This window comes from Chlorocebus sabaeus, chromosome 12, assembly GCF_047675955.1.
Source record: "Chlorocebus sabaeus isolate Y175 chromosome 12, mChlSab1.0.hap1, whole genome shotgun sequence".
Classification (NCBI taxonomy): Eukaryota; Metazoa; Chordata; class Mammalia; order Primates; family Cercopithecidae; genus Chlorocebus; species Chlorocebus sabaeus.
In genome coordinates, this window is record NC_132915.1 from 35,856,055 (window position 1) to 35,880,081 (window position 24,027).

General features: G+C 42.7%; 1 protein-coding gene across 2 annotated transcripts in view; it reads right to left on the reverse strand.

Annotated features, from left to right (window-relative positions):
* GLDC (glycine decarboxylase) overlaps window positions 1–24,027 on the reverse strand; it is a 114,172-nt gene that overhangs the window by 51,366 nt on the left and 38,779 nt on the right. For both annotated transcript variants that reach the window (XM_007969302.3, XM_007969301.3), the window contains exons 6-15: window positions 23,767–23,914; window positions 23,204–23,400; window positions 20,737–20,833; window positions 13,857–13,962; window positions 10,854–10,993; window positions 9,225–9,305; window positions 6,292–6,389; window positions 5,706–5,790; window positions 5,489–5,530; window positions 4,229–4,371 (exon numbers count right to left, since the gene is read on the reverse strand). In XM_007969302.3, coding sequence (XP_007967493.2) covers window positions 4,229–4,371; window positions 5,489–5,530; window positions 5,706–5,790; window positions 6,292–6,389; window positions 9,225–9,305; window positions 10,854–10,993; window positions 13,857–13,962; window positions 20,737–20,833; window positions 23,204–23,400; window positions 23,767–23,914 — 1,137 coding nt within the window. The remainder of the gene's footprint in view (window positions 1–4,228; window positions 4,372–5,488; window positions 5,531–5,705; window positions 5,791–6,291; window positions 6,390–9,224; window positions 9,306–10,853; window positions 10,994–13,856; window positions 13,963–20,736; window positions 20,834–23,203; window positions 23,401–23,766; window positions 23,915–24,027) is intronic.

The window sequence follows — 24,027 nt, forward strand, 5'->3', positions numbered from 1 at the left end:
CAGGGCCTCAACTAGATACTTGCACATCAATGTAAAGTGGCATTATTCACTATAGCCGAAAGGATGGAACAACCCTACTGTCCCTCGATGGATAAATGGATAAACAAAATGTGCTCTATATATGCAATGAAATATTCCTCCTTAAAAGGAAGTAGGCCAGGCGCAGGAGATCATGCTTGTAATCCCAGGACTTTGGGAGGCCAACGCAGAAGGACTACTTCAGGTCAGGAGTTCCAGACCAGCCTGGGCAACACAGCGAGACCCCTGTCTCTACAAAAATGTTTAAAAATAGCCAGTCATAATGGTGCGTGCCAGTAGTCCGAGCTAAGTGGGAGGAAGCTAAGTGAGGCAGGAAGATCGCTTGAGCCTGGGAGGCCACAGTTGCAGTGAGCCAAGATCCTGCTACTGCACTCCAGCCTGGGCAAAAGAATGAGACCCTATCCGAAAAAAAGAAAAAAGGAAGTAAATTCTGACACACGCCACAACATTGATGAACCTTGAAGACATTATGCTAAGTAAAATAAGCCAGACACAAAAGGACAAATATTGTATGATCCAGTTATATGAGATTCCTAAAGTAATCAAATTCATGGAGCCAGAAAGTAGAATGGTGGCCGCCAGGGGCCAGGGAAAAGGGGAAAGAGGAAATGAAGAGTCACTGTTTAACAGGTCCTGAGCTTGAATTTGAGAAAATTAAAAAGATCTCAGATGGATAATGGTTATGGTTGTACAACAATGTGAATATACTTAATGCCTCTGAACTGTACACTTAAAAATACTTAAAACAGTAAATTTTGTGTTATGTATATTTTACCACAATAAAAAATACTTTAGAGTTGCGAAATACTACTAAGGCTACCTCCTAAAAATACATCATGCTTATATCTGAAATATCATACAATAATGAAAAGGAAAGGAAACATTCAAATTCAAAACTTTTTGTGACTACAGAACTCTACAGACACACTGACTGACTCTAATTAGTCAGGTATAAATGAAATTATCAGGAAATGGTTCCTTGATGATACCTGTGACTGTGCCTGCTATTTTGAGTATAATGTCAGTGGCTGACAGTGTATTCGATTTTCTTTCTCTGTGCAGAGTAGTCAAGAAGCCTGTGTTTCTTCTTACAAAAAACGTGAAGTGCCTATAGGTCCCCTAGATTTCACTGGACTCTAGCCAGCAGTACATCATGACAAATTAGCCAACATATAAGCCCTGTTGTAGACACAGAATAATTATAAGACAAGGAACTTGTCATCCACTTGTGCAGCGATTAGCACAAATAAGCCAAAATAGGAGTTGAAACAAGGTCAAAAAGAAATCACTTATATATGGAATAGGTGGTGTATCCCTTCTTTTTTTCTGCAAATTAAGACACCAAATTGCTTTTACTCACCAGAAGCATGGCCCTTGTACTTTCTCAACAAAGAATAAGGCATTTTCCCATCTGTCACAGCAGCTTCTGCTGATGACCAGAAACATCCTTCATTCCTTCATCTAAGCCTAAACCTTATGCAAAACCCCTGCCATGCTCAAATCAGCTCTTGGGAATGGATGTTATAGCTGGGAATCTCAGGAACCAGAGAAGACATCATTACCAGGAATGACATTGTGATAAAGATCTCTTGCCTTCTGCAAGACTGGGATAGGGTGTGGAGTCTCACTGTCCATCATACAAATGAGAAAAATTAGGACAAAGAAAGAACACCAAGTATGTAAGGAAAAGCAATGGAGAAATGTCTAAGACACTAGTTCTCAACCTTGGCTGCAAGTTGCAATCATGTAGGGAATTGTAAAGAAATACTCATGCCTGGGTCCCTTCCATCACCCCAGTCATTCTCCATTGAGATTATGATTCAATCTGGGATTGTGATACGGGCATCAGGAATGTTATAAAGTCACCATGGGATCTAATTCCTAGTCAAGGTTGTAAACCACTGCTTTAAAAAGACAAATTTCCTGATTCTTAGGTCAGTCTTCTGGGACCCTGGCTGGTATCACAATTTACTGCAAGAGCTAATAACCAGAATTAAAATAGTCTTGAAAAAACACTCTCCAATATGACAGTGAAGATGTGATTATATTCCATCACTAGAGGGCGAAATTTCTTAATTTTCAACATTTAATAACTATCATTGCCTCAAGGCTAAGAATTCACTGAGGTTCCTCTCTTTAAACAAAACAAAACAATGAAGTTTTTACTTTACAAAAAACTTTTTACAAAACAAAATAATGAAATTATCAGGAAATGAAATTATCAGGAAATGGTTCCTTGATGATACCTGTGACTGTGCCTGCTATTTTGAGTATAATGTCAGTGGCTGACAGTGTATTCGATTTTCTTTCTCTGTGCAGAGTAGTCAAGAAGCCTGTGTTTCTTCTTACAAAAAACGTGAAGTGCCTATAGGTCCCCTAGATTTCACTGGACTCTAGCCAGCAGTACATCATGACAAATTAGCCAACATATTTTCATTTAAAGAAGAAAACTTTTTACAAAACAAAACAAAAAACATTTACAAAACAAAATAATGAAGTTCTAACGAAGGTATACTAAAGCCTGACTTTCATGCTATCAGCTCCTACCTATTTATGAAGTGAGACTTTAAGACACAATTGACAGCACTGTATCCTTTCATTGCCACATACCCTCTTCCCAAAGGGTTTGTATTTTATAGGGTGTATTGTTTTTACAAAGTACATGGCATTGCTGTGTAGTCTATGTTACAAAACAGGAGGAAGGGCATCTTGAAACAGAAATTTTGTGTTACTAACCAGCTCCCAGAGGGATCAACTCTGAGGCTGCTGGTAGAGAACTACACTTTGAACAGCAGGAGGTGCAAAACCTAGGGGCAGATACCATAACTCATTTTCTGAAGATGTTCTAACATGGAAGGAAACTCACAAACTGATAATATGTTTCCTGCCCATCTATCATTCATCTATCTATGTATCTATCAATCTATCATCTGTCTATCTGTCATCTATCATCATGAAGGCAGAGAGACCGCAAATCCGGGGATTCCAAATTGACCTGGTATTAGAATCACTTGGTTTTGTCTTAAAAATAAAGATTCTAGGCCAGGCGTGGTGGTTCATGCCTCTAATCCCAGCACTTTGGGAGGCCAAGCCAGGCACATCACCTGAGGTTAGGAGTTAGAGACCAGCCTGACCAACATGGAGAAACCCCATTTCTACCAAAAATGCAAAATTAGCTGGGTGTGGAGGTGCATGCCTGTAATCCCAGCTACTTGGGAGGCTGAGGCAGGAGAATTGCTTGAATGTGGGAGGCGGAGGTTGCGGTAAGCCAAGATCATGCCATTGTACTCCAACCTGGGCAACAAGAGCAAAACCCCATCTCAAAAAATAAATAAATGAATAAAAATAAAAATAAATTTAAAAATAAAAATAAAGATTCTTAGTCTCAACCCCTGGAGGTTATGATCAGTACGTCTGGAGTGAGGCCTGGAATTTGTATTTTTAACAAGTGCCCAGGAGATTTTGCTGGAGGCTGTTGCTTTTGAAAATCACTGTTCTTCTTCAAAGTTTTTCCTTTACAAAGAAATTGAGGCTGGAAGAGGAGACAGGACCTTTCAAAGTTAGTGACATTACCAAAGCAGGATCCAGGTTCTCCTGGCCCTGCTAAACTGAGACACTTGTTGGAATTCAGCATGTGTGTTTGATTCTTCTTCTTACGCTGTGTCACTGACAGATGCAGTAAGCTAGCTTCCAAAGACGGCCCACAATGAACCACAGCTCCCAACATTCACACCCAGGTGTTGCCCCCTCCCTGATTCAATCTGGGCTCGCCCTGTGACTTGCTTTAATAGATAGACTAATCTGGAAGGAATGCAGTGTAACTTAGGAGGTTGGGCCATTAGAGATTCCCAGCTTCTGCATGCTTCATCTGGGAACACGCATTTTGAACCCTGACATTGTGCTGTAAGGAACAAGAAAGCTCAAGGACCTACAAGGAGAGCCCCATATGGAGAAAAACCAAGGCCCTAGTGAACATCCTCAAATGCACTCCTAGCCCACAGCTCCTCACCAGCTATGTGAGGGAGAACACGGTGCACCTTCTAGCCATGCCCTCCCCAGTGTAGTGGAACTGTCTAGCAAGTCATAGAATAACATAAATAACAAGTTGTTGTTCTAAGCCTTTAGGTTTTGGGGTGTATGCTATGAAACAATAGGTTGCTGAAAAAAACAAGAAAAGAAATGCCCTTACCTGTTTGGCTGGAAACAGATCTGGTCATAACCTGTGAGTTCACACAAATCCTTCTCAAGCTCTCGGAAAAGCTGCTGATATCCTTGAGCTTGGTCCAGAGGCACAAAGGGGTGGATGTTTGCAAATTCTTTCCATGTGATAGGCTGAAAAGAAAGAGAACAAAAACCCACATATACATATGATAATAGCAATAGCAATCATAACTTTAATAATAATGATGATGATGAGAAAAGCTATGTGCCAGGCACTGTTCTAAGTGCTAAACATATGTTAATTTATTTAAGTTCCACCACAACCTTATAAGGTAAGTACCATTACTGTCTTCATTTAAAAGTGGGACATAGTTGCCCAGAGAGGGAACTTATACAAAAATGCAATGTTTTGCTAGCTTTTCAGGGAAAAAAAAGCCCCCCAAATAGATTTCTTTCCATGAAACACAATGAGTTGCTTCAGGTATGCTTGGCATAAACTCTTATATAGCAATATATTGTTCTCTTTCTTCACTAAGTGGAACAAGAAACAAACACAAAAGTAAATGGGTAGGCCAGGTGCAGTGGTTCACACCTATAATTCCAGAACTTTGGGAGAACGAGGTGGGAGGACTGCTTGAGGCCAGGAGTCTGAGATCAGACTGGCCAACATAGCATGACCCTGATTCTATTTTTTTTTTAAAAAATGAATGGAGAGGGAAATCTTATCACGATATAAAATGATTTCTTTTGTCTGATATGATTTGTCACATCAGAATAAACATAAGAAATGAAAGGAAAAAAGAAAAAAGCTTTGCTAAAATGGATCCTGGCCTAGTAGAGATACTTGCCAACCACAACAGCGAGTTGCACAGATCTTCTGTTGACTTGAACCCCTATCTTTCTGATACAGGAATGGATTTCTAGAAAGAAGGCTTAAGGTTCTTAATTCTACCTGAGATTTAGAACTATAAACAATATTTTTCAAAAAGCTTTTAATATGACAGGTTTAAAGCGGGTGGGGGTGGGTGAGGGATAGGATAGAAAGGCATAAATACCATATATATTTAATTAATCTTATTGAAAAAATAAGTTTACTCATACATTTAAATGATGAAGTGAGAAATACAGGGATTCTCCCAAGATTGGTGAATAGCAAGGTGAAGAATTATTAAAATAGTTCTTCAATCACAGAATCACAGTCCCAGTAGATTTCACTAGTTCTGGGCTTAGCTGGAAGCCAGAACACTGCGCCTTGCTGAGTATCCACTTATAGAAGTGAGCCACTTACTGCGAGTTCAGACGAACTGTTCAGTTTCATGGTGCAGGATCCCTTTAAGAAGCACATCCAAAATGTATCACATTAGTGATTTTCTATAGTCCATCAATCAACCCTCCATTCTCCCAGCATGGCCACCCCTTTGTTGCTCTTGTAGCATATTAGGTAGGACCAAGAGAGGTGGGATTGGGGTAGCTTGGCAATGAGAAAAAAGGCCACAAATAATTACCAGTGGAATCATGCTGTGAACAAGGGAAATGTCTTTATTTTCCAGTTTCTTCATATACCGGACAATATTTGTTTCAGAGTGGTAACTGTGAACACAAAACATAGAATTAGGGGCCCCAAAAGTAGATATGAGGCCATGCACATCCTCCTGAAATATAAGACACACCAAAATCTACCTTCAAAATGCAAATCAATTTTGGCCATGGACAATATGTCAACTACACTCAGAGAGAAGGGCACAGACCCCCACAAACCTCAGAGGATGCCTGGGACAATAAGCTGACTGTGGGTATGAGTCGAAGGTTGGGAAGAAGAGGATATAGGGCTCTTGGGAATGAACTTCAGCCTGGCAATTATTCATCCCACATCCCTGCTTCTTGACTGTGCCAAAGGAGCAGAGCCACCAGGAAACAAAGTGTGCTTTTCCCAAGTCAGGAACGGGATGCTTACGAGGATGAGACGCTTGTGAGCCACGTCTGAGCCACAATAACCAGGCCACAGCAGGCGAAGTCAGCAGCAGCACTCTGCCGAGCTCCCTAGCTGATTGCCAAAGCTCAAAACGCAGAAGTCATACAAGACACACAAACCTGTTGAACACTTGATGGGTGAGGAACGGGCTGGTCCTCTTGAACACAGACCCTGGAATACCTCTGCACTCCTCTCCCATGCTTTCAGCAACCAGTTCCTGAAGGAGAAACACAGAGATGACAGGGCCAGAGCTGTGCCTGGAGCCACATGTGGACATCCAGGCTTCTGGGTGGCTAGGCCACAAAGCATTCAAAATGGATCAAATATATAATTGTACTCATTTATTTACTTATTATTTTTTTTTTAAGACAGGGTCTTGCTCTAGCACCCAGGCTGGAGTGCAGTGTCACAATCTCAACTCACTGTAGCCTCGGCCTTACTGGGCTTGATCGTCCTACCTCAGTCTCCTGAGCAGCTGGGGCTACAGGTGCATACCACCACACCTGGCTGATTTTTGTATTTTTCTAGAGACAAGGTTTCACCATGCTGTCCAGGCTGGTCACGAACTCCTGGCTCAAGCAATCTGCCTGCCTTGGCTTCCCAAAGTACTGGGATTACAAAGTACTGGGCCACTGTGCCTGGCCAAAGATGTAAATTTAAAAGCTAAAACTACTAAAGCTTGGAAGAAAATAGGCCGGTGCGGTGGCTCACGCCTGTAATCCCAGCACTTTGGGAGGCCGAGGCAGGCAGATCATGAGGTCAGGAGATCAAGGCCATCCTGGCTAACACGGTGAAACCCTGTCTTTACTAAAAATACAAAAAAATTAGCCGGGCTTGTTGGCAGGCACCTGGGGTCCCAGCTACTTGGGAGGCTGAGGCAGGAGAATGGCGTGAACCCGAGAGGCGGAGCTTGCAATGAGCTGAGATCACAACGCTGCACTCCAGCCTGGGCAATAGAGCAAGACTCCAACTCAAAAAAAAGAAAATACAGGCACTAATCTGCATGACCTTGGATCTGGCAATGGTTTCTTAAATTGACACCAAAGGAATAAACAATAAACATACAAAAAAATTAGATAAATTGAATTTCTATAAAATTTGAAATGTGTGTGCGTCAAAGAACATTATCAAGAAAGTTAAGAGACTACCCACAGAATGGAAGAAAATATATGTAAGTCATATATCTGATAAGGGTTGAATATCCAGAATATATAATTAATACATGGCTTGATCCTCATTCCTCACCAGGCTAATAACATGGCTAATATAGATTGAATGCTTGTCCCCTCCAGATCTCAAGGTGAAATGTGATCCCCAGTGTTGAAGATGGGCTCGGTCTTGTCTTCACAGTAATGAGTGAGTTCTCACTCTACTAGTTCCCATGAGAACTGATGAGAAATGATTGCTAAAAAGAGCCTGGCACCTCCCTCCTCTCTCTTTTCCTTTTTCTTTCACCATGTGATGCCTGCTCCCCTTCCCCTTCTTCCACGAGAGGAAGCTTCCTGAAACCCTCACCAGAAACAGACGCTTCTTGCACAGCACACCCTGCAGAACCATGAGCCAAATAAACTTCTTTTATTTATAAATTACTTAGCCTCAGGTACTCCAATGCAAATGAACTAAAACAATGGCCCTGTTGACTCCTTAGTGATGCTCCAGAAACATTTCTGAAATGCATGAACCAAATTTAACCACTGATTAAATTTAGTGCAGAGTTCTACAGAGAAGGAGCTAACCTAGTCCTGTTTATTAATTGAGCTTTAAAAGAGAACACCGTGATGCTTCTTTGATGATTTATGAATGTTATCTGTTATAACCCTTTGAAGTCCTCTCTCAAAGAGGGCACAGATAAGCAAGACAGCACCACTCAGCACTCCGGAAGGTATTTCTACTTCCTTTCATCTATCCATTTAACAAATATTTACTTAGTGATTAATACACACCAGGCAGTGTAGGTTGTTGTGATTAACACCTTGCCAGAGGTCTAGGTAGCTACTGTCTGCTCTCTTTCACTCTCATCCCATGGAATAGTAACTCTTCTCTTGCTTGTCCCTGCTGCTTCATATTTTAGAAAGCAACTCATTACACTGAACTGCTTATAACTTTCATGCGCTCCCTCTCCCAGCCTTTGTGACTGCTTTCTCCAGTGTCTAGAACACTGGGACCCCATCTTCCTTTCCCTCTATTGTGCCATCTTGGTCTAGATAACTCCTGCTCATCTTGTTGGTAAGGAGCTCATCCTGTGAGCTCCCAGAACATCTTCACACATCACCCACCTGGATTCTAATCTTAAGCTTATCTGAATCCCTAATAAACTGTAAGCTCCATGAGGACAAGAAGCATGTCTAATTCACCACTGTGTCCTCAGGGCCTAGCATAGCACCTGACACATATTGGGTCCTCAGTAAATAGGTATTAAATGAATATCATAGTTTTCCAATGAATGACATAACCAAGATACCAAAGTCTTGCATCTTTATATTAGAGGCAGTTTCTTTCTTTTTTCTTTTTTTTTCTGAGATGGAGTTTTGCTCTTGTTGCCCAGGCTAGAGTGCAATGGTGCAATCTCAGCTCACTGCAACCTCCACCTCCCGGGTTCAAGTGATTCTCCCGCCTCAGCCTCCTGAGTAGCTGGGATTACAGGTATGCACCACTACGCCTGGATAATTTTGTATTTTCAGCAGAGACGGGGTTTCTCCATGTTGGTCAGGCTGGTCTCGAACTCCTGACCTCAGGTGATCCATCCCCCCTTGATCTCCCAAAGTGCTGGGATTACAGGCGTGAGCCGAGGTGCCCAGCCTAGAGGCACGTTCAGTGAAACACCATTAACCATCTTTCCAACTAGCCTGGCTGCATAATACTGGCTGAAGCCCTATAGCAGTGGCCTCCAGCTGTCAGCAGTGACCAGCAAGTGACAGTCAGTGGAATAATTTTAACAACAAGCTACCAGTGTCACACTTGGGCCCCTTCTCCCTCACACTCAGGGGATAAGCTACCTTCACTACCACCTCTAATAGTCATGACGGGGAATGCGTGCTTTTATTTTACTTACTGCCGATGACTCACAACCAAAGATCCACAACAAATCGTCCAGATCTTTTTCATTGACTGTTTCATCAAGAGAAATACCAAGCTACAGAAACAAAAACAAAATGGAAAACATCAACTCTAAACTCCAAGATCACTGGAGGAATCCCAAGAGAGGTCAAAGAGGAGAAATCCCGTCATTCCAAAATATCAGGGTACAATTATATCCAAGCTAAGGCTTAGAGGAAGGTGGCTAGACCAGTCCCAGGCTTCCCAAGGCTTCGAGTTTTGCCAGCCACCTCTGAACTCTAATATTCCATGGCTTCAGGACACTCCTTTTGAAGCTAGACATGCTTATCTTTTTCTTCCCTTAATCTACTTTACCGTATCAGTTATCAGAGTCTTTATCTTAAAGTCAGTCACACTGTGAAGAGAGGAGTATTATTGTGGGGAAAAGAAAGAGAGATCAGACTGTTACTGTGTCTATATAGAAAGAAGTAGACATAAGAGACTCCATTTTGTTCTGTATTTGAGATGCTGTTAATCTGTGACCCTACCCCCAACCTTGTCCTTGCAAGAGACATGTGCTGTGGTGACTCAAGGTTTAAAGGATTTGGGGCTGTGCAGGGTGTGTTTTGTTAAACAAGTGCCTGAAGGCAGTATGCTTGTGAAAAGTCATCACTATTCTCTTAATCTCAAGTACCCAGGGACATGTACATGGCCAAAGGTCACAGGGACCTCTGCCTAGGAAAGCTAGGTATTGTCCAAGGTTTCTCCCCATGTGATAGTCTGAAATACGGCCTCGTGGGAAGGGAAAGACCTGATCATCCCCCAGCCTGACACCTGTGAAGGGTCTGTGCTAAGGAGGACTACTATAAGTGGAAAGAAGGCCTCTTGGCAGTTGAGATAGAGAAAAGCATCTGTCTCCTGCCCGTCCCTGGGCAATGGAACATCTCGGTGTAAAATCGATTGTATGTTCTATTTACTAAGATGGGAGAAAACCACCTTAGGGCGAAAGGTGGGACTTGCTAGTGCAATGCTGCTCTTTATGCACTAAAAAGGTTTACGGAGATGTTTGCATATGCATATCAAGGCATAGCACTTTTCCTTAAACTCATTCATGTCACAGAGATCTTTATTCATATGTCTTACTGCTGACCTTCTCCCTAAGATGATCCTATTATCCTGCCACTTCCCTTCTTCTAAGATGGTAAAGATAATGATCAATAAATACTGAGGGAAGTCAGAGACCGGTGCCGGCGTGGGTCCTCTGTAAGCTGAGCGCTGGTCCCCTGGGCCCACTTTTTCTTTCTCTTTATTTGTCTCTGTGTCTCATTTCTTTTCTCAAGTCTCTCGTTCCACCTAATGAGAAATGCCCACAGGTGTGGAGGGGCAGGCCACCCCTTCAATTATAAGCAAAATATAAGCATTTCAGTCCCACATATGAAAACAAAGTCTAAGAGAAAGCAAAGGGTGAATGATCCTTTACTGAAAAGATCACAGTATTGCATATTGTAAATAACACTTGTTCATGAAAAAATAGACTGTGCCTAAAGTTTTACTTTTGATTTTTTAAAAACAAAGAGAAAAGCTTTTAATGAGAAGGGATGTGAAAATTTGAAAAACTGGTAAAAATACTGAAAATTTGACTTACCGTGCCATCCTCAAAGAGCCGAAAATTGATCTGCCGCTGAGCAGCCCTGCCCAAGACCTCCTTCACTGAGCAGCCACACTGAATCTTCAAGGTATCAAAGAACAGGTCATGCTGGAGTTGATGCCCTGCTCGCTTGAGACCTACACAAGATAGGAGAACCCCAATCTCTGATATAGAAACCTGCTCCTCAGCCATTGACATGTCACAGAATAATAGAGATAAATTCTACTAGACTCTTGCTGGTCCTGGGGAGTGCTTTGGTGACTGCTTTTTAAAAAACTAAACATGTTTATTATTACGCTGTAGAAAATTATGAAATACATATCAAAGAGTAAGGAAAATCACCATACCATTGCATTATTGCTTACATTTTGGTATATTATTTCTCAAGAAATGGGGGAGCAGGTAATACCAGATATATATACCTTTTTTTTTTTTTCTTGAGATGGAGATGGAGTCTCACTCTGTTGCCCAGGCTGGAGTACAGTGGCATTGAAAGGACACAAAGATAGATGTGTACCCGCCCCCCCGCTACACCCTTTGTTCTGCTCTCTAATCTTTGCACATACCAGAGATTTCGTAAGTTCTGTGAGTACCTGTTTTTCTGCACGTACCAGAGATTTTGTTTTGCACATACCAGAGATTTTGTTTTGCACATACCAGAGATTTCGTAAGTTCTGTGAGTACCTGTTTTTCTGCACGTACCAGAAATTTTGTAAGTTCTGAGGCAAGGTCACAAGATGTGTTTAAGTAAGATAAACTCTTGCTGCCATAAACCTGCTCTCCCGCCTCAAAGGTTGAACCGAAATATCAGAAATGGCGGGAACCAATCATAGTTAGCCAAATCGCCTTGTTCAAACACTAGCCAATCATATATCTGATTTGTATAATAATTCTATGCCCACTTTTCTTAGACTATATAACACTGCTCGGAGCTCAGTGGGGGAGCTCTCCTGCCCGTCTCGTTTCGCGAGCGAGGGAGAGTTCCAGGTTCGAACCTGTAATAAAGATCCTTGCTGCTTAGCTTTGACTCTGGACTCTGGTGGTCTTCTTCAGGGAATAAACGGTCTGGGCATAACAGCATGATCTCAGCTCACTGCAAGCTCCGCCTCCCGGGTTCACGCCATTCTCCTGCCTCAGCCGCCCCCGGGACTACAGGCGCCTGCCACTACGCTCAGCTAATTTTTTTAGTAGAGATGGCGTTTCTCCGTGTTGGCCAGGATGGTCTTGATCTCCTGACCTCATGATCTGCCTGCCTCGGCCTCCCAAAGTGCCAGGATTACAGGCGTGAGCCACCGCGCCCGGCCTTTTTTTTTTTTTTTTTTTTTTTAGAGATAGGGTCTCACTCAGTTGTCCAGGGTGAAATGCAGTGGTACAATCATAGCTGATTGCATCCTCAAACTCCTGGGCTCAAGCTCATGCAATCCCCTTGCCTCAGCCTCTCAAGTAACTGGGATCAAGGGCTCATGCCACCACACCTGGCTAATAATTTTTTTAAATTTTTGAAGATAGTGATCTTGCCATGTTGCCCAGCCTGGCCTTGAACTCTGGGACTCAAGCAAGTCTCCCACCTCAGCCTCCGGAAATGATGGGATTATAGGTGTGAACAACCACACCTGGTCTCATCTATGCTTTCCTATAGATTACTATCTTAAATCATTTTTAATGGCTGTATAATAGTCAAACATACGGATGCACCATGATTGAATCACTTTTTTTTTTTTTTTGTGAGAGATGGAGTCTCACTGGGTCCCCCAGGATGGAGTACAGTGGAGTGATCTCAGCTCACTGCAACCTCCGCCTCCCAGGTTCAAGCGATTCTCCTGCCTCAGCCTTCCGAGTAGCTGGGACTACAGGTGTTTGCCACCACACCGAGCTGATTTTTGTATTTCAGTAGAGACAGGGTTTCACTATGTTGGCCAGGCTGCTCTTGAACTCCTGACCTCAAGTGATCCACCTGCCTCAGCCTCCCAGAGTGCTAGGATTACAGATGTAAGCCACTGTGCCTGGACTATTTTTGTTTTTTATAGAGATGCGGTCTCACTCTTGCCCACGCTGGTCTTGAACTCCTGGCCTCAAGCAATCCTCCTGGCTCAGCCTCCAGACTAGCTGAAATTACAGACACGAGTAACCATGTCCAACTCACTACACAGCAGCATTCTTCTGATTGTCAATGTAATGGGATAAATACTAGTTTATTGCTTTATTTTATATCTCTTTCATTAATAGTGAGGCTAAAATTCTATGTCTATTGACCATTTATTTGTATACTTATTTCTTTTAAAATTACATTTAATGTCTTTTGCCTATTTTTCTATTAAGGTGTTCATCCTTCTATGTTTGGGGCTGGTGGGAGAGTAAGAGTCCTATATATTAAAAATATCACAGCTTGCCAGGAGTAAAAGAGAAAAAAATGTTAACACTTAGTCTAGGCCAGGCATGGTGGCTCACGACTGTAATCCTAGCACTTTGAGAGGCTAAGGTGGGTGGATCACTTGAGGTCAGGAGTTCGAGACCAGCCTGGAAAACATGACAAAGCCCTGTCTCTACCAAAAATACAAAAATTAGCCAGACGTGGTGGCATGTACCTCGGGTAATCCCAGTTACCCGAGAGGCTGAGGCAGGACAATCACTTGAATCCAGAAGGCGGAGGTTACAGCGAGCCGAGATCGTGCCACTGCACTCCAGCCTGGGAGACAGACAGAGCAAGACTCCATGAAGCAAGCAAGCAAGCAAGCAAGCAAGAAAACAAGAAAGCAAGCAAGCAAGTAAAAAAGAAAGAAAGGAAGGAAGGAAGGAAGGAAGGAAGGAAGGAAGGAAGGAAGGAAGGAAGGAAGGAAACAACAACAAAATACTCAATCATAGGTGTTGAAAGTATTTTTCCTGGATTCTCATTTGACTTAATTTTGCATACAGTATTGGATATACAATATTTTCAATTTTACTTACTCAACTTTATCAATTTTATTATGCCCAAACGTTTTAGACAGATTACCAACTCACCTTCCGACAAAATCAAAGTGGCATTATGTACCCTCCTAGCAATATGCTCCAGCCCATGGGAACCATGGTAGATTGCAAACATGGCAGCCATATTCGCCAAGAGGGCCTAAAAGATAAGAACATTTAAAGAATCATTTAAAGAATCACGTGATGGAAGACAATTAGTGGGAGGGAGTAATTACCTGACTTGGGATGCCAAAACTGAAGACAGGGACAAAACAAAATGATGAGATTGCCTACATTCTTTGATAGTTGTGGACAATTAATGTATAACCTGCCTGACTACCTGGAGGGAACCAGCATCCAAGACACCCTGGAGTTATTACTGTACTAAACCTTCACATTTGACCATTACAAAGGGCTTCTTCCATGCAAAGAAATCATGTCACCCTTAAGGGCAAAGATCACACTACCATCAGATATTGAGAAGCAATATTTAATGTTGGAAGACAGTGAAGCAATAAAGATCTCAGGGAGAAAAAGTGAGATCTGAGAATTTTACACTCAATCAGGCAATTCTTCAAGAATAAAAAGGAACAAGCAAATTTCAAACATTCAAGAACTTTGGGAATAAAATTCTCCTAAGACCTTAAATAAAACACTAGAGGTTGAACTTCTGCCAACCAAGAGTTGAATGGAGAATTTGTGGCAAAGGACTGGCAAAAATGGAAATGTGCACTTCAGCTGGGAGCAGGGTGGTGTGCAATTGTAGTCCCAGTGACTCCAGAAGCCGAGATGGATCACTTGAACCCAGGATTTTGAGGTTACAGTGACCTATGATTGCGACACTGGACTCCAGCCTTGTTGACAACGCGAAACCATGTCTCTGCACAATACAGTTGATGTTCAATACTGAGTCCATTTTGTTAGGTACATCTTTTTTTCTGCTAGACTGCTAGAGGAAATTTCTATGGAGCCAATGCAAAATAAGAAACAGTTTCAAAAGGTGAAGTCGGCAGACAATGAAGTAAATGAGGAGATAGAAACATCAGAAAACACGGAAATAGATGTTCTTGTACTTCTTGTACTAAAAGTCTTAGACAAAGTGTAAACACTCTTATGAACTGCTTACAACAATCAGAAATAGGCTGGGTGCGGTGGCTCACGCCTGTATTCCCAGCACTTTGGGAGGCCGAGGCGGGTGGATCACGAGGTCAGGAGTTCAAGACCAGCCTGGCCAAGATGCTGAAACCCCATCTCTACTAAAAATACAAAAAAATTAGCTGGGCGTGGTGGCGGGTGCCTGTAGTCCCAGCCACTCAGGAGGCTGAGGTAGAGAATTGCTTGAACCTGGGAAGCAGAGCTTGCAGTGAACCGAGATCGCGCCACTGCAATCCAGCCTGGGGGACAGAGCGAGACTCGTCTAAAACAAACAAACAAACAAATCAGAAATAAATACAGAAAATACACAGCACTTTACAACTGTGGAGAAAGAAAGGCTGAGGTAAAGATTCTGTGACACGGCCGGGCGCGATGGCTCAAGCCTGTAATCCCAGCACTTTGGGAGGCCGAGACGGGCGGATCACGAGGTCAGGAGATCGAGACCATCCTGGCTAACACGGTGAAACCCCGTCTCTACTAAAAATACAAAAAACTAGCCGGGCATAGTGGCAGGTGCCTGTAGTCCCAGCTACTCAGGAGGCTGAGACAGGAGAATGGCGTAAACCTGGGAGGCGGAGCTTGCAGTGAGCTGAGATCTGGCCACTGCACTCCAGCCTGGGTGACAGAGCAAGACTCCGTCTCAAAAAAAAAAAAAAAAAAGATTCTGTGACACACTGTGCCCAAATGCTCATGGCTGTGTTGCTGGGGAACAGAAACCCAGGACTGACATTCACAGAATGCCCTGGAAGCCTCCACCACAATATTGTAGAGGTTGGTTCATGTCTCTTTTTAATCTAGAGACGATTCCTTCCATAATCAGAAGGCTATATCACACGGCTGAACAACACATTGATGAGAAGTGTAAAACCACTTTTTAAAAACTTCAAAGGGCATTAGAATATCAAAAGAAGAACCAAGAAATTAACATAGAGACCAAGAAAATGATAATTTCTTCCACAAATTGGACAAACTTAAAAATACAATGGGCTTGAATCGGTGGCTCACGCCTGTAATTCCAAGACTTTTGGAGGCTAAGGTAGGAGGATTGCTTTAGCCCAGGAGTTCAAGATGAGAAAGAAGAACATAGCAAGACCCCATCTCTAAAATAAATAAATAAAATAACAATAATACAATTAAGGTACTTAAAAGCATCAAAAGCTAATGAATGTTCAAAATTATTAGTTATTAGGGAAATACAAAACAAAACCACAATGAGATTATCACTTCACATCCAATAGGATGGTTATAACCAAAGGATAGGCAGTAATAAGCATTGGTGAAAATACGGACAAATTAGAATACTCATATGCTGCTGGTAGGAAAGTAAAATAATGCAGCCACTTTGGAAAATGTCTGGAAGTTCCTCAAAATGTTAAATGTAGAGTTATATGACCCAGCAATTTCACTGCTAGGAATATACCCAAGAGAACTGAAAACATTACATCCACACAAAAATTTACACAGAAATGTTCACAGCAGGCTTATTTAAAACACTCCAAATGTTTACCAATTGATGAATGGATAAACAAAATGTGGCATGTCCAAACAATGGGATGTTACCCAGCCATAGAAAAGAATTAAGTACACATTCATGCTACAATATGGATGAACCTCGAAAACCTTATACCAAAGAAGTCAGGTACAAAAGGCCACACATTGTACGATCCCATTTATGTGAATATTCAGAATAGGCAAATCTAGGGAGACAGAAAGTAGAATAGCAGCTGCCAGGGGCTATAGGAAGGGGAGAGGGATGAGGAGTGATTACTTCATAGGACTAGAATTTATTTTTGGGGTAATAAAAATATTCTGAAATTAAATACTGGTGATAGTTGCACAACCTTGTATATATAGTAAAAGCCATTGAGCTGTATACTTGCAATGGGTGAAACTTATGGTGAGTTACATCTCAATAAAAAAACTAATAAAGTGTAAATTATTCCTTACTACACCTGACTTTAGAAAAGCCAACAAGACTGGACGCAGTGGCTCACACCAGTGATCCCAACACTTTGGGAGGCTGAGGCAGGAGGATCACTTGAGGCCTGGAGATCAAGACTAGCCTGGGCAACAAAGTAAGACTCCCATCTCTATTTTAGAAAGATTTTTATGTTAAAAATAAGAGCAGCTCTAAAAATAAGAACAGCTAATCAAAGAGCTGCTCATTGTGGTAGAAGCTAAGAAATAAGAGAATATAAAGAACAGAACATAATGAAAATTCAGACATCTGTAGTAATGCCACAAATTTACAGAAAAATTGTTTCTTTTCCTTTTTGTTTTGTAGAGGTGGGGTCTGGTTCTGTCACCCAGGCTGGAGTGCAGTGTCATGATCACAGCTCACTGCAGCCTGGACCTTCCAGGGTCAAACAATCCTCCCACCTCAGCCTCCTGAGTATCTGGGATACAGGTGTGCACCACAATGCCTGGCTAATTTTTGTACTTTTTTGTAAAGACAGCAGTCTCACTATGTTGCCTGGGATAGATATGAACTCCTGGACTCAAGCAGTCCTCCTGCCTTGGCCTCCCAAAGTGTTGAGATTACAGGCATGAGCCGCCACACCCTGTTTTTTTGGTTTTGTTTTAGAATGGGGCCTGTTGAGGCAGAATAGGCTCAGAGAAACTCCCTAGAGAAAATTTTATTTAAAAAAGAATTCATTAACACACTTTCAGAGTAAAAAAGAGTTATATCCCATCAATGATGCAAAACTAAGAGTGGATCCCCCAGTGCCAAGACAGAAGAACAAGAGTGAGAAGAATATGGAACAGCTGCAACAACAGAAGGTGTGGGTCAAAGACCTACAGCACAAAAGGAGCAACTCAAAAGACATCAGTCATCTCTTGACAAAACAGGGAGACTTGCATGCTTACAAAGAGTGAAACTGCAGTTATGAGTAATTCTTTTACGCAATCAATTATGAAAAGACACATATGCAGTGAATTAGACAACGAAGAGTTAGAAGAGGATGAAAATCACATAAGCTGGAGTATGGCCATCTCCAGGGCAAACATTTTAACAATTGCTGGAAAAGATACAGACCTTTCAACCCAAGTTAAATAATAAATTATCAGCTATACATGAACTGGAAGAAATTAAGCTACAGGAACATAAGGTTGGGCACACTGGCTCATCCCTGTAATCCCAGCACTTTGGGAGGCTGAGGTGGGTGGATGACCTGAGGCCAGGAGTTCGAGACCAGCCTGGCCAGCATGGTGAAACCCCATCTCTACTAAAAATACAAAAAATATTAGTCAGGCATGGTGGTGGGTGCCTGTAATCCCAGCTACTCAGGAGACTGAGGCAGAAGAATCGCTTGAACCCGGGAGGCGGAGGTTTCAGTGAGCTGAGATTGCACCACTGCACCCCAGCCTGGGTGACAGAGCAAAAGTCTATCTCAAAAAACAAACAAACAAACCAAAAAACAAAAACAAATAAATAAATAAAGATCAGCTTGCTGTTTAACAGAGGAAAAGCTTGTGCCAACCAGCTTTCCTTCCTACGATACTGGAAGAGCTCTTATTTGAAAAGAAGTGGCACTTTCCTGAGGCAAAACATAATACAAAAGAACCAACTGAGGAAATGGCTCCAAAGACCCGTGGCTGCAGAACCAACTATAAGAAGATCTTATTGACCACTGCTTTCCTGGAGAAGCTTTTCAGAGGTGGTTCTAGATGCCAAAGCCCTGAGAGGAAAGAGCACTATACCTCCCATTGAAGTATCTGTGATATCTCTCTCTGACACTTCATAGAAGAGATGCAATTACAATGGCCAGGCACGGTGGCTCAGGCCTATAATCCTATCACTATGGGAGGCCAAGATAGGATCACTTGAGCTCAGGAGTTTGAGACCAACCTGAGCAACAAAGCGAGACCTCGTCTCTACAAAACATTTTTTTGAAAATCAGCTGGGTATGGTGGAATGTACCCACAGTCCCAACTACTTAGGAGGCTGAGGCCGGAGAATAATTTGAGCCCTGGAGGTTGAGGGTTGAGGCTGCAGTGAGCTATGACCATGCCACTGCACTTCAGAATGGGCAACAGAGCAAGAATCTGTTTCAAGAAAAAAAAAAAAGAGGCCAGGTGCCATGGCTCACACCTATAATCCCAGCACTTTGGGAGGCCCAGGCAGGACCATCACTTGAAGTCAGGAGTTTGAGACCAGCCTGGCCAACATGATGAAACCCGCCTCTACTAAAAATACAAAAATTATCAGAGTGTGATGGCGTGTGCCTGTAATTCCAGCTATTTAGGAGGCTGAGGCACAAGACTCACTTGAACCCGGGAGGCAGAGGTTGCAGTGAACCAAGATTGTGCCACCCCACTCCAGCCTGGGTGACGGAGGAACAAGACTCTGTCTTAAAGCAAAAAAAAAAAAAAAAAAAGAGAGAGAGAGAGATGTACTTAGAATGGATCCTATGCTCAGGAGTGGGCCTCCAACTGATCCTAGGGGTTGGCTGGATTTCACAAACACGTCGACCTAAGCCCTGGAGCAACTTCAAGGAACAGAACCCAGAACCCTGGTCAGACCCAGGAAGCTCTTCCTGCTTTGTCCCATCCTTTTAAAGAATGCCAGACGTGGCCGGGTGCAGTGGCTCACATCTGTAATCCCAGTACTTTGGAAGGCTGAGGTGGGTGGATCACGAGGTCAGGGGTTCAAGACCAACCTGGCCAAGACAGTGAAACCCTATCTGTACTAAAAATACAAAAACTAGCATGGCGTGGTGGCAGGCACCTGTAATCCCAGTTACTCAGGAGGCTGAGGCAGGAGAATTGCTTGAACACGGGTAGCAGAGGTTGTAGTGAGCTGAGATTATACCACTGCACTCCAGCCTGGGCGACCGAGTGAGACTCTGTCTCAAAAAAAAGAATGCCAGTCATAATCTCCAAGTAAGAGTGCCTCATGACTACCACCATCCCCTCAAGCAGTCATCTCAAATGCCCTCACTTTGCCTTCCTCAACCCATTCCTAGAGAGGCTCCTTCTCAGCCCTAAGACAGGGTGTCTCAACTGTCACTCACAACAAACCTGGCCAGATGCTAAGAACACTAGAGACCCTGATATCCATCTTTCTATTTACACATATTTTAAGTGTGTATGTAAAAGTGAAGAGTAGCCTCTTTTGTCCTTTCTTAAGCTTAGCCTACTCAGGATATGAAGATATGATTATGGGTAAAATGAAACCAATAATACCCTTTATTTTTTTAATATTAAAACATTTATGGTGAAGAGAATGCATAGGCAAAGGGTGTGCATAGAAAGAACACCAGTAAAACACAGTGTATTTTTTTCAACTTTTTTTGTGGGGGGCAGGAGTTGGGGACATAGTCTCCCTCTGTCACTCAGGCTGGAGTGCAGTGGCATGATCATGGCTCACTGCAGCCTCAACCTCCCAGGTTCTGGTGATCCTCCTACATGAGCCTCCCTAGCACCTGGAACTATAAGAGAATACCACCACTGCCAGCTAATTTATTTTATTTTATTTTTCATAGAGATGGGGTTTTGCCATGTCACCCAGGCAGGTTTCCAACTCCTGGGCTCCAGCAAACTGCCTGCCTTGGCCTCACAAAGCGCTGGGATTACAAGCATGAGCCACCATACCCAACCAATACTGTATTTTGGTTCTCATAAGACAACGAGCCTTCTACACCAATAAGATCTTGCCGTTTCTGGTGTGCTCACTGCTCAGGAGGTGGTGAATGAATGAATGAATGAATGAACGAATGAGTAGCTCATTTCTGTATATCATAAGGCATTCAGTAGTCAGGTCAGACATGTGATTTACCTGAGCTGTACAGATGTTGCTGGTAGCTTTGTCTCTCCGGATGTGTTGCTCCCTGGTTTGAAGAGCAAGACGATACACTTCTTTCCCAGTGGTGTCTCTACACCAAGAATGAGGCATCCAGTTAGCACAGATAATCACAGCACTAGGGGCTGCTATAAATAGAATTACTTCTTTCCTTCCCAGCTTGAAGTTAATTCAGCAAATGCACTTGGGTGCAAGTTCATAAAGAAACAATTTCTAAACGTTCCTCATCTAAACAGGATTACTGATTTTTTTTTTTTTTTTTTTTTTTGAGACAGTTTCACTCTTTTGCCCAGGCTGGAGTGCAATGGCGTGATCTTGGCTCACTGCAACCTCCGTCTTCTGGTTTCAAGCAATTCTCCTACCTCAGCCTCCCGACACCACGCCCGGCTAATTTTTGTATTTTTAGTAGAGACAGGGTTTCACCATGTTGGCCAGGCTGGTCTCAAACTCCTGACCTCAGGTGATCTACCCGCCTCAGCCTCCCAAAGTGCTGAGATTACAGGCATGAGCCACTGTGCCCAGCAGGATTACTGATTTCTAGATTGTACTCCGAGACACCAAGATATATACAATAAGTCTAGGAATTTTGAAAGAAAATTTTGCAGGAATTTCCCAGATGAATATAATAATGGTGACTGGGAGGATTAAGTTTCACTCTGAACTTCTCAGGAGACACAGGAAAAGTGGAAATAGCTGACGAAACTGAAAAGAGTTGGCTCTCTGTGGATTCTGCACCACAGATTCAACCAATCACAGACTGAAAACATTTGAAAAACTAAAAAATAATACAACAATTAAAACTCACACAAATTTTACGAGCCGGGCATGGTGGCTCACGCCTATAATCTCAGTACTTTGCGGGGCCAAGGCAGGCGGATTACCTGAGGTCCAGAGTTCGAGACCAGCCTGACCAACATGGTGAAACCCCATTTCTACTAAAAATACAAAAATTAGCCAGACATGGTGACAGGCACCTGTAATCCCAGTTACTCAGGAGGCTAAGGCTCAGGAATCACTTGAACCTGGGAGGCGGAGGTTGCAGTGAGCCAAGATCATATCACTGCACTCCAACCTGGGTAACAGTGAGATTTCATCTCAAAAAAAAAAAAAAAAATCACACAAATTTTTAAAAACAATACAGTGTAACAACTAGAGCATAACATTAGTGTTATAAGATGATTTAAAGTATACAGGGGCCAGGCATGGTGGCTCACACCTGTAAATCCCAGCATTTTGGGAGGCTGGGGTGGGCAGATCACTTGGGCCCTAAGACCACCCTGAGCAATATGGTAAAACCCTGTTTTTACAAAAAATTTTAAAAATTAGTTGGACACAGTGGCCATGTTTATATCACTGCACTCCAGCCTGGGTGACAGAGTGAGATTTGGTCTCAAAATAAATAAGTAAATACATAAAATTTTAAAAAACACACACTTCACATTATCATCACATCATTCACTAATTCGGGCTACTCACGTTAAACTCCAGCTTTTATAAAAGGTCAAAAAGATAATCTTTTCTCTAAATTTCCCCAGTAATAATCCTGGGATGCATCTAGGTCCCCCGCTCCTTTTTTTTCCTTCCTTTTTTTTTTTTTGAGATGGAGTTTCACTCTGTCGCCCAAGCTGAAGTGCAGCGGCGCCATCTTGGGTCACTGCAACCTCCACCTCCAGGGTTCAAGTGATTCTCCTGGCTCAGTCTCCCGAGTAGCTAGCACTACTCCCAGTAGTGGCACCTGCCACCACAGCCAGCTAATTTTTATGTTCTTAGTAGAGACAGGGTTTCACCATATTGGCCAGGCTGGTCTCAAACTCCTGACCTTGTGATCTGCCCAACTCGGCCTCCCAGAATGCTGGGATTACAGGTGTGAGCCACTGCACCCGGCCCGTTTTTTTCTTTTTTTTTTTTTTAAGGAACAAAGACTACTTCTGAACATCTACGTTTTTAATCTGAGAAGTTTCACCAATGAGAAGCAATCAGGAAAGTACATTTGGAAATCTGGAAATTACTCAAATGGCCATGTGGCGGAAGCCTCTAGGAAGGAACGCAGAGCAAACTCAGTGTGTGCTTTGTAGTCTTTCAGTGCATTTGTCTTTACAGAGCCGTGTGGCATAATGCTTTTGAGAACAAAACTGTCTAAACACAAAACATGCCTAAAATATTTAGTCTTTTAAGGCTTCCATGCAACCTAAGCAAATGCGTTATATGACTTCGATACATTATAAATTATACACAAAATTTTTCAAAACTTTACAAATTTACGGTATTTGAGAAGTACTCGCTCATACCCCAAACAGAATTGTTCTTCTGAATCTATGTTGTATATTTCCTTAACTGACTCAACATGGCCCAGTTGAATTCAGATAGAAATCAACATCTGTGGTCAGAAGGAATCAGGGAAATCATAATCACAAAAAAAGGAGAGAAACATGAGCCCCTTTACCTTGTCACCCCCACCATCCTTCCAGGCATCATTCTCACCAAGCTTTCTCGGACAGCAAAAAAGGCTGCGTGGGGTCCCCCATAGCCCAGTGGCACTCCAAATCTCTGTGAGCTGCCCAGGGCGATGTCTACCCCAAATTCTCCAGGTGGCCTCAAGATGCACAGAGCTAAAAGGTCAGTAGCACAGCAGGCCAGGCTCTAGAAAGGAAATGAGAGAAAAGAGAAAAGGCATTAAGATTGCTACCTTTCCCTGAGAGTAGTGGGAGAGTAGCAAATTATCTTAACTACAGGAAGACTGGCAGAGTATGTTCACATCCTGTGAACTCCATTTGCTCATTCATTCATTCATTCATTCATTAAATATGTACTGAGTGCCCATGATGTGCCAGGAATCAGTGAACAGAACAAAGTTGCAGCAAGGAGGCAGGAAGGAGAGTTTTACCATCGCATGTGATAATGGTAAAGAAATTAAGGCACATGAAAAGACAGAGAGAGAGACAGGTAGACAGACAGATACAAGTTGGGATACACCTCCATGGACCCCCACAAGAAAGGTATGCCTACCCCACTCTGATGAGCTCTCTCCACGAGTTCCGTAAAGTCTTCCACCTTCCCCTCCGTGTCTGGGTACTGGAACAACACTCCGCTGACATCTTTTCCACTGAAGTCCATTTCACAGGGTAACTTCAGCTCAGTGAGGACTCCAGTGTATCTGGAAAGACAGACAACAAAGAACAATTGTGCTTTTGGTTTACAAGGGAAAATTAATCAACTAACGCTTCTTTTTCAGTAAGACAGCATTCATTTTCTGTGCCCTCCCACAGT